The 12082-nt window shown below is 29.4% G+C and overlaps 1 protein-coding gene across 1 annotated transcript in view; it reads right to left on the bottom strand.

Annotated features, from left to right (window-relative positions):
• The window catches only part of LOC148278760 (cyclic GMP-AMP phosphodiesterase SMPDL3A), a 374579-nt gene that overhangs the window by 160720 nt on the left and 201777 nt on the right, over window positions 1-12082 (bottom strand). Inside the window, exon 6 of the mRNA XM_088230910.1 lies at window positions 7576-7754. Coding sequence (XP_088087036.1) covers window positions 7576-7754 — 179 coding nt within the window. The remainder of the gene's footprint in view (window positions 1-7575; window positions 7755-12082) is intronic.

Below are 12082 nucleotides of genomic sequence, written 5' to 3'. Positions count from 1 at the left end.
AGGTACACTTTAAAATAAGTTTAAAATGGTACAATACGCAATATTTCAATGGAACAGAGTAAGACAAATTATTAAAACATGTGTTGGCGGTGTATTTTAAGAGAAGATTCTTAATATTATTTAAGAAGAATATTAATTGTTTGGACTTTGTATATTGTAATAAAACAATCAATGTTTTTCATACAATTTAACCCTGGTGGGTAGATGAAAAAAATATTTATGTAACTAACTTTTTTTTTACAGATTCGATAAAAGAATTTGATATCTACAAACACGCGCAGCGCGAAGATTTACATTTAACTGAAAACCGCAAGCAAATTGGTTAAGCCGTTTAGGGGTAGTTTAGTGACATCACACGTACAGAAGAATTATATATATATAAAGACGATAAACGTTTTTATTTCAGCGACGCATTGCTGGAATAACGGTTTTTTAAAGTTATGAAAACAGCGCTTGTATTTATTTAATAAGAAATAATTTCAACTTCAAATATTTAAGTACAGTTTTAATGCGTTTTATTCTTACCAATTACATAACCGAATATGCTTCAAGTAAAGTAACCAACCAACACAACGCGAAATAATATATTATGCCTTTACCTTACTCATACTTACGTGCTCTGTGGTTTAAATGGGTCTTAAGGAGGGAGTCTACGGGCAATGAACCGAAGCAAATAAAATTTTCTATTTCCATTACGAGAGTAAAAATAAAAAAAATAAATCCCCACTATAAACATGATTTGTCCGAACTAAACATTTTTTAAAACCTTCATAAAAATAAATAAAAAAACAAAATATCTTACTTGCAATTATCCACTACCAGTAGTGCATAAGGCAGTAAATTGGTTAAACAATTATTGTAGTTTGTCTCGATTATCCAAAGATAAGACACCAATTTGAAAAATAACTTTTTTGTGGAAAAATTAAAGCCCTCAAAAAATTATATAAACGCCAAAATCATTATCAAGTGGGGTATTTTGTCTTTTAAAATAAAACATAAGTGATACATTTTTTTAAAATATGTAATTTAAAAAAAAAATATCATGGTTACTGTAACTGGTAATATTTGCTGTTTGTCATAGGAAATAATTGCAACTTATCTTTGTGATTTTGAATGTGGCGAACGCATCTACCAATGTCGTGTTTTCCTAAGATTTTTTTTCATGACAGAACTTGCAGAGAGTGGATGGGCGATGGAAAACACTCTTCAGTGAAAGGGACTACATTAAGTGTTAGTGGTTAATTAATTTTACTTCATGCCGACCCTATGTCTCAGACATCCCATTGATCTTTGATTATAATTCACAGAGTCCTTTTTATTTTAACTCTTATATCTTGTATATATTTACTATTGAATATGTGTCCATGTGAAAATAAAAATGCACGGCTAGCGCCACGTAAACAAAGTGTAATTGATTCAATATTAATGGATAGGTGGTCTGAATTATAATGTAATCCATTAATTAATAATTATTAACACCAAGGCAGCAAAATAAATTTTGTCTAATTGAAAATGCAACGCATCAAAAAACGACCATGAGCGTCAAAATGTTGGCTTGTTTTGAGGAACTTTCTGAACGAGGAAATCATGGCTTTAAATGAAAGTATCAATCGTTGGACTTGATGACAAATTCAAACAAATGACTCATGACTTCAGATAGAACACTCCAGACTATTGAAGCGACCGGCCAAAATGACATTTTTCCAGATTTCGATTTCAACGCGTCGCCATTTTTTATTTATTTTATTGCGCAAGACTTCAGTCATATCAGTTATTTATAGTTTTTTCAACCAAAAATGGTTGAATTAGTAATTTAAATGGATTTTGGAATCGGGTAGAATTTTGAATAAAAAAATAAAGGTATCAATGTTACTTTATTTAATTCATATTTTGCAAGGACCGGTGTTTTCATTTGAAATATTGTATCTTTAATTTATTTCTTTGATTTATGTAATAAACTTCGAAGCCATTTAAACTTGTCATGTTCTAGCGTTGTAGCCTAGCCGGTGGCGTGATTTTGTGAACGGAGGGTCGCGGTTTTGGGAATACAATTTCCGGTAAACTCTTTTGAACTTCAACTTTCGATTTTTATTTATCGATACCCCACAAAAAAACGGTTGCAGTACCAATGATTAAAATATAATTTCTAAAACTTATACAAGCCCAATGAATGTTTAAAGAGTTAAAAAAAATATATTTACCTACCGTTAAAATGATTAAACTACCGAAAATCTTATTAGCAAAAATAAAAAAGAATTATTACGAATCATTTTTCATGTACTCAAAACATTATTTGCAGTGAGAAAATACAGTTTTATTTTAAAAAAAATAATGTACTACCAAACTAGGCCAAAAATATTATTGTGTTATCACAGCATATGATTATGATTTTGGTGGCTTAAAAATTACTTCGCCAGTGACGTCACAAGTTTAAATCAGTGAGTTTTGTGAACATTTAAATGGATAATTTTTCACCTCTAAAAATACACAAAACGTTTAAAAACATGGCTAACGGGAAACCTGAAGCTTATCACAACACATAAAAACGCTTTAATCGGTTGGTTATTGTTTACTAGAATCTGTAATGTTTTAAAGTAGTTCGTTTTCATTAAAATCCTATTTATGATTTTTTTCAAACATTCAAGAAAACCTTTGCTGTGCAGTAAAATTTTCTAAAATTATTTTTAATTTCCCGTAGTACTGTACTTCCTAATTAAATTATAAAATTTCATATTTTCTATTTGATTATCCTTGAATACTTTATTCATTATACAGCTTGACCATCAAGTACCGGCATCAGAGGACATAAATCTCCTTGACGGTGCACACATACGCGAAAAAGTTGCCTGTTGCCGAACAAGAAAAGGTATTCACAGGAGCTCTCTGCAACCTAGAGGCCTGAGCATCTTTGTGCCGAAAGAAGGTAATCCAGAAGCACATTATATGCACTTCATCAGATTGAGAAAGAGGGATATGAATTTTTCACTCACTGGGATTAAATTGATTGAACATGATCAATTATATATTATCAGTTTTATCAATTGTATTATTTATTATAAAATTAAAATTTCTTCTACAATGAGTTTTGGGTCTCAGTTATGGTAACACAAAGCTGTTTTAAATGACTGCACCCTTAATGCACCATGCTCTCCAACCACATTTTCCGGTATTTATTCCAGATGTGATATTGAAATCTATCGATCCACGTATATTCGCTAGCTGAAGAAATTATTTCCGTCATCATAAAATCATTACTGAGCGTACAAAGAATTGGCCATTTTGTTCATAATTTCCGTCAAATTATTGTATCAAGAAATTTTGTAATGGAAATTTGAAACAGTGAATTTTAACCAATTTCAATTTAAATGTTTATGTTGACTCCAAACAGTTGAAACTACCACTTAGTTGGACCTCTAAGCTGTTTATCAAATGTCGGCATTCAACTAAATAGCTAATGTTAGCTTGGCTAAAATGTTAAAAGCAACTTTTAACGAAAAGGCTGAACGTGACTTATACCCGTATGCAGATACAAACCTTAAGGTGAGGTAAGTACATTCTATTGTCCTCACTTTCGGGTTATTTTCGGCATATGAGATAAAAATGTACTTTTATCACCTTAAGTTTTGTCTCTGCATACGGGTATTAGCGTCTTTAATGAAAAAAAATAAATAAATAAAAAAAAAAAAAATAATAATTTTTATGTAAAGTTAGGTTGGGTTGAATTAGGTTGAAGTTTAAGAGTAACAAAAATATTTTTTTTCACTTAACTGAATCCATCCTATCCTAACCTAACCCGGTGGCTTTTGGTTCAGCCATTCCCATAATTGCTAGCTTTCAACCACCCAACACGTTAAACGTTGAGCTATCTTCATTTATTCAACGAATGGTCAAGTCATTTAATTGATTGCCGGCATTTAATAAACTACCTAGCCATCCAATTTAATTGCTGATTTAACAACAAAGCGTAATAAAATACATTTCACAAGTTAATTAAAACATGTTTTTTTTTTTTAACAAAAATCGTATTTTTAGTAAATACTTTTATCATAAACATATGTATTTACAAGTAATTTTATAAATTATATGCTGTTGATTTTTAATACTTTCAAAAAGAGATTTTGCTAACAATTTTAGATTCTAGCAGAATTAGGCTAAGTTCTTAGGAAGATAGATATCTATTCTTTTTTTTTAATTAAAATAAAATACATACTGCAAATAAATCTTGTTTTTGTAATGGCGGCACATGTTAATTTGGTTTTTCCTTTCATGGCTATGTCATACCATATTTATATACTATCAACTTGTTCATTATTATAAAAGGAATGACCCACGCTCAGACGCTGAAGTCTTTGTGGGAATTATTTCAAATTACGGTATAGCTTAATTTTAAGATTTTTTTTTAAAGTTTATTTTTGTAATGAAAATTCTATGCAAATATATGAATGGAAAAAAAGATAAAGTAACTGTTTAGTAATAGTTGAGATCAATAAAGTCATTTAAATTATTACAATGGTTAACCTGCAAAGCGCCGTTTTCGTAATTAAATACATCAATGGCGCTTACATGTATATTCACAATTCACAAAAAACCCTTAATCATTGGCTGTGTTATCAATAAAAACACGTTACGAAATATTTCAACAATATTTTAAGTGGACTGGATTAAACCCATAAGGAGTTTTGAAGATAAACTAATTGATTAATTAACTAATTTATTCTAGAGAGAACATTTTAGTTAATTAAATATTATCAAATAGGTATGGTCAATAAATTTTATAGATTACAGGACTTACGACCTAACATTGATTGGTTTGTATTTGTTAATCTCATTTTATCTCACTCACATTAAAAATGGTTTCCACTTCATAAAAACTAACATTTAAGAAGATCGAAGAATTACGAAAGTTCAAATATTGGCAGAATATTGAATGTTAAACATAACGTAAAGTGGCAACATAAACCAGCTAATGACATAAAAGATTTTAAGTGTATTTTTATCAAAATTTATTGCGTTATTTTAGCCATTTTTAGTAATTCAATATGGTCTAGATATTGCTATCAATAATGGGTCTTTTGATAGAACCACACCATCAATCATATTACTTACAATCGTTAGTGTAATAAAAACGTTCAATTTATGTTCGTAAACTATGGCCATCTAATGGTTTTGTAATTAATTAAAATAATAGTACGCTCCACAAAAACAGGGCAATAATGCTTCTTATAAGCTGGTGTAGTTGAGGAAATAAAATATTTCTGAAAACTTTATAATGATCAAATAATAAAAGAATATCAATAATTGACGTAAATTAAGTATTTACCGACACAATTTATTTAATACAATGGTAATGTCATCACATTAGAGACAAAGTATTTTTTTAAGGTATAGTTTTTTGCAATTGTAATATTATAAGGGTAAATGAAAGGTCGTACTAAAATGTTATGTTATCAGTAAAGATATCTTTATTTTTTTAATATGTCTGAGCATCAGGGTGGCCGGTACTACTTTTTTCTGAATTTTGAAATGAAAGGGGTCTAAAAAGTTACCTTTTAGATTACTTGGAATGCAAAAAATTAAAAAAAAAATATTCGATACTACTTTTGACCCTCAACCAGAGTTTGAATTTTTCAAAAAAGACGATTTTTTGCGCTTAACCGGCTGTCAATTAGTATTTAGGTAAGAAAATCAGTACAATTAAATTTTAAACCTTATTAAATAGCATCTAAGGGCGTGAGTTGCACTTTATTTTGTGATAAATGGGTAGCATTATTTTAATGAGCCATTATTTTCGTCAATATTAGCCAGGCGCTCAACGGAATCAGTTCCACGGAGTGTAAACTCTTTGCATTTCGGTAGTTGTAAAACGTGTTCGAATTTGTAATGAAATTAAGTTATATCTTTACTAACAAAAAAATAATTTTATCAATATAGATAAGTTACAAAATGGTCAGACATTGATAAACTTCAAACCTCGGTTGAGGGCCAAAAGAAGTATGAAATATTTTTTTAATAATTTTTTCGTTCAATGTGATTCAAAACGCAACTTTTAAAACCCCTTACTACTTACTGACAAAAAATAATCATTGTTTTATTTTAGTAGGCATGATAGTACACATAGGTATATATTTTATTAAAATCAACATAGCATAGAATCATTTTTGTAAAATGCGCTAAAGGTATTATATTATGAGAATTATGCTATTTAAGTTTTCCATTAAAATAATAATAATTAACAGTTTATCGTCTATAATTTTACGGAGCTCGGGAGCCGATACTTCTAGCGGTGAAGCTATAAACATTAGGACAGTCTTGAGATTTTCTTAAAATTTGGCCAAATTTCAATAATACACTATTTAAATCCTTGTGATACATGTAATTAAAGCGGTTTTTTCTTTGCATTTCACAAATGAGATGCTCTTATCTATACGAGTCTCGAAGAACTATACAACAACGTTATGAATCATAATGCTTCGTGCGCGGAAATTCGAACCATTGTTATAGGAATGGACTTAAAATAAAGAGAAGTATCGAAATTCAAGGGTCAAGTTACCTTGAAATTCAGTGCGTTGATATAGAAAATACGCATACGTAGGTAGGTATGTCAGCTGAAAATATTGTTTGAATTTGTCAATCACGTGCGCATCACATGTTTTGCGATAATTTTGGAATATGCGTAGATTTCTTTTCATATTTGTATTTATAATAATAAAATACATATTATTTTCAAATATTCAGGAGATGCGCCGCATCCACAGTTTGTATGGGCGGAACGTGTCTTATGTATATATATATAAACATATATACATATAAATTAGTTAAATTTAACCTACTTAATGTTATTTTGATTTAAACAATATATTTGAAGAACGTGCGGTAATTCAATATTTAATTGAAATACAAATAAAATAATTTTGTTTTTAACAACTTGGTTTTATTTTATTTATTAGCGATCAGTTTTTGAATAACAACGCTATCTCCGATAGTAGTATGATTTAAAAATAGATAAAATTATATTTTGTAACTCTAACAGTGTCCATCTAAATCATATACTACATAAAGTAATAAATCACTTCCCTTTCAGTCTTTATGTCATGTATTATTTTGCGTATGTGGCATAATAGAAAAATGAGGAGTAAGGGAGTTTCATTTCAATCAGTAAAATTGTATTCAATTTAAACTTACACCCTTAAAATAGAGAAGTACGAAAAAAAATAACAAGTGGAAAAAAAGAATACTAAAGTTTTTTGTTGACATTAAAAATTGTATGACATGTGTTATATACGCTTTTATCCCATAAAGAACAATCTAAAAAATGAAATTCCTTTTTTAGATTGTTTTTGATTTTAAAGTGAGTAATTTTATGATAAATTTTTTTTAGATTTATTACAAAAATATGTTTTTTTAAGCTCTAAATACTCGATTGAATTTTTGTTTCAATAAATTAAAACAAGGTATTTCCGTACCAAAACAAAAACAACGGTACTGATAGAGTTATGATTGCCATATTTTCACATTTTTTTGTTAATTGTAGATACTATGATACGGTATTTTAAAAATAATATACAAATCACTCACCATTTCTTTATTATTTCTTGACTTTTGTAGCATCTTCTCAAGCCACTCCCACTGTTTTGTCATTAATATGGTTTCTTTATCATCAGCTCTTAACTTATCTTTCCCTCCTAACATTAGGTTGGTGTTGAGAGCGATAATCCTCAATTTACTATGAGACTGTTCTATCGTGTAATATCCACCTGAAATAAATGAAACAAATAATAAAGATAACGTATTTTTTGAAAAACACAACACCTAGTGCATGAAATAAAAAACATCAATGCAATAACTTAATAAAATTTTAAGCTTTTTAACTTCAACAGATAAATAAAATATATAAATACAGATGATTCAAAAACATTTGCGTTCACATTGAGAGACAAAATAAAAGTTGATAAATACGTTTACAAGATTTTCTAATATATTAAAACTTTGAGCAGATTTTCATTAAATCGCAAATAACCGTAATAAAAAAATGATAGACAATGTGGGCTTGAGCGGAGTTTGAACCTAGTAAATTTTTTTTTGCTCTTCTTCTTCTTTATTTTTCCACGTCCACTCCTAAGTGGAGCTTGTGAACATCACCAGTTGCCTCCAGGAGACTCTATCGCCAGCAAGCACTCTCGCTTCTTCCCATGTCAATCCAGCGCCCCTTAATTCCGCCGAATAAAGTCAAAAGATTGTCATTGACGGCCTTCCAGGACGGCGTCATCCCACAGGTTTAATGAAGAGGCAACTTGGGTTTAGGATCTCCTGAGGCATGCGCAGCACGCGTTCAAGCCAGGACCTCAAGGGGCTCGTTATTGGAGGTTGCTGCGTCCGTTCTCGGACTTTAATGTTTGTTATAAAATCGAACCACCTTATAACTTATATTCTTCTCAAGCACTTACTCTCAAAACTCAGAAGTTTGGTGTTTTGAGCTGTTGAAATTTTCACTCATATAGGAGAACTGCTACTTTACATGAGTTGAATAATTGGCATTTCGTTTTGACCGAGTTTAGACTAAAAATCCAGACAACAGGCATCAAAAAAAAAAAAACTCAGAATTTGTGCAAAAAATCCTGCCCTGACCCTGATCACCCTCTCTATAATAATAGACAGAGGATTGAGAAAGTTGACAGCTTTAAATACTTGAGAGTACTCATAACTGAGAATGGAAGCATGCATTAAGAGCTCGCAACCCGCCTAGGAATTGCTGGAGCAACTTTTAACATGATGCGTGTTGATGTGTGTTTTTGTTGTTTGCATATTTAATAAAAAATGACGAATTAAATCATCGTTTAAATAAAGACCATCCAAAACACGGCTCATGGCGTATACTTGTGCTGCTCACGACTTATTTTTAATCTACCGCTAATACAAACATTTTTGTTTTACAAATTAAGTTTTGTAGAATATATTCGTATATTTATGGCATCTCAAATAAATTAATAAAGTATTTATTCATATGCAACAAGTGTTCTGGATATTCCTGAACTGCATATATTTTTCTCCAAACCAACAAATCTTGGCTTTAAAATGGGGTCGATGATCGGCAGTACCTATTTTTTTAAAATTGTACATTCAACTATGAATTCACTTTAAGATAAGGCACTAACACACACACTGCGTCTGATAACAATAAATATTCAAATTGATTCTGACAGAATTATAAAAAAAAATAGAAAAAAAATAATTATATTATTACGATGTAATCCCTGAATTTTTATTTTTCTTTCTTTTTTTATGATAGATATACTGGACACGGATGGAGGCAATAAATAAATAAAGAAAACAAGATAAACAAAATTAAAATATGAATTTTGGGGACATGCCAATGATGGATATCTATAGCGAGTAAAATACTATTGTTTTCATGCCATAATCCGGGAAGAAAATGCGGGAATTTGTTTGTAAGGTAAAAGCCAGACAACGCATCCTCTGAAGATAACAGTTTTGCTCTTTAACCATTTGTTCTCTGAAGGTACAAAATTGTCCTGAGATGTAAAATAATTCATAGGTCTTTTCTTTGAGAACGCATTTGATGTAACTTAATTCACTGTAGGTACATTCAAACTGCTAGACTGTGGAATGAGGTACTTCTTCATATAAAAATGCGCCTTCTCTAGCCACATTCAAGAAACGCCTGAAACATAACTATATATATTTCTCTCTCCTTCCAAACTTTTTATCTGATTCCACATTCCTCATTTATTAATACGTAAAATACAATGCACTTTTTGAAACTTTTATTAATGTCAATATTAATTTATTTATTTAAATGTTTTATCATAATTACAATTTTTTGGTACATACCCATTCCAAGACAGGCAATTACATTTTAATACATGAAATAGTTTATTAAGTTAATAGAAAGCACAGACTAATAAAATATAAACGTACTCGTGTACGCATTTTTATACATATACATACACACATACACACATATGCATATATACATAGTTACACATATATATATATATTTACATATACACTCACATATACATACATACATACACACACATGTACATATACCTATGCGCATACACATACATACATAAATACAATATGTGCAAACCTTATCTCCCAATAAAAACACGGTTGTTTTTTTAAATTAATAAGATTTTAAAAAAAATATTTTAGCATACATTTGTATCTGTTGATATATATTAATGTTTTTTAAGCACAAATTTTTGGCCAATCTGTTCTTTTTAACAGCCTGTATTTTGGTTGGCTGGAAGATGTTGTTTTTAGCAAGCAGCCCGCTAAAGTACTAATTCTTTGTACTTAAAGTTTATAAAACATTTTGACATATTTGAGTAGTTTTGATCACTTAGAAGTAATTAGTTTTAAAAAATTACTCTTGGGGATCAGTTTTACATAGAGCTGTTACCAGTTTCGTTGTGTAAAACTACTTCATGTTTACGAAATTCAATATTTTTAATATTATGATGACAGGTAGGTTTTTTTGCATTATTTTTGTTGTTTGTAAAACTGAATTGAGTACTAAACATTTGTTGTTTGTAAATATTATATCTCAAATTGTATTATTTGATTAACGGCGTTTCACTGATTTATCACAAATCTTAAAATATTTTTTTATATTGTGCATTATCTTTATTACGTTAAACAATTCAAAATATATTATATCATAAAATAATATAATATATTACATGGTTTCCTTTTATTATGTTCTACTTTGAATTTAAAATATGAACAAATTGGCTACGTTCATTAATAAATAAATTTATAAGTATTGTTGGTTTTTCATTTATTTTTGTGAATATATAGTATTGAAAAAAAATACAACTAGTTCTTCATATCGCAAATTTCTGACGGTACAAATTTAAAGCGCTTTTTAATAGTTTTTATTTGATGTTTAAAAATAAAAACAAGAAAACCCGTAATAGTTTTTAAAATACTCTACTAAATCAATGTTCAAGATTCAAAGGGTTAATCAATTATTTCTATAGACTGCTCGTTAAGAAAATGAATTTTATATCATCATTTGTGAATAGTTAATACGGTGGGTTGTGATTAAATTCACTTAGTTCTAAAACAAGGCTGAACCTTTATTGTCTCGTGAAGGATGTATTAAATATTCACTGTCTTACTCTCTAATCTACATAAAAGGCATCGCACTAGTCGAGTCATTATTTACGCTAGACTTCTGAAGCTTTTATACGAAAATATGCTAACTATATTTGACTGGCCAAGTCACGGTATGAACCACCCTGTAATATAATAGAAACGAACAGGAACGACGGTTTTATGTAAATAACAATGTAAATGAATGCTATGTTTTTAAAACTTATTCGCACGCTATTTAAAAAATAAAAATACGCTAAAAGTTTTTGCTAAACGCTTAATAAAGAAAGTTTTCCAGAAAAAACAAAAGTTAATTTTTTTGATAAATTTATTTTGATTTTTTACATTTTTCCTTTGTCTTGTTGGTGAGCTATTTTCAAGTGTTCACATATTTTCTAAAATGCTAAATGCCAACTATTAGTTTATTTTAAAACTCATGTACTGATGGAAAAATATATTTTTTAAGTAATAAAGGTCTGTGAAATATTTTCCAGTAAAAAAAAATATTTTATGCGAGCTATTAGTAGCATAAAAAACCTTTAAATTTGAAATTTTGATATTATTAATATTTAAAGCATTAACTTGGTGGTCGACCATTTTACTAAATGTTATCAAAAATTTATATATAACCACTTACCGACTTTTCTATGTCTACCGGATTCGAGATGTACCCGCTTCTTCGTCAGGACACCAACAAACATGAAAACCCCCGACCTTTTTTAAACTTTTTCTCAAACAACATATAATATTTTCACAATTTATTCAGTGCATGTTTTTCCTAACCAGTACATGTGCCTATTGAAATGCATGTTTTGTTGGTTTTATATTTTTGTGCAACAACTATGGTGAGGTGTATAGTGGGTTTTGCATGTTGGTTTCATTGGTGTCCTGACGAAGAGACGGGTACGTTTTGAAACCGGTAGACAAAAAACGTCAGTAATTGGTTTCATACAAATATTTA

Source organism: Micrasema longulum, unplaced genomic scaffold (genome assembly GCF_059751315.1).
Source record: "Micrasema longulum isolate JH-2025_06_02 unplaced genomic scaffold, ASM5975131v1 h1tg000830l, whole genome shotgun sequence".
Taxonomy (NCBI): domain Eukaryota; kingdom Metazoa; phylum Arthropoda; class Insecta; order Trichoptera; family Brachycentridae; genus Micrasema; species Micrasema longulum.
The sequence above is the reverse complement of the archived record's forward strand: the minus strand, read 5'-3'. Positions and strand labels throughout refer to the sequence as shown.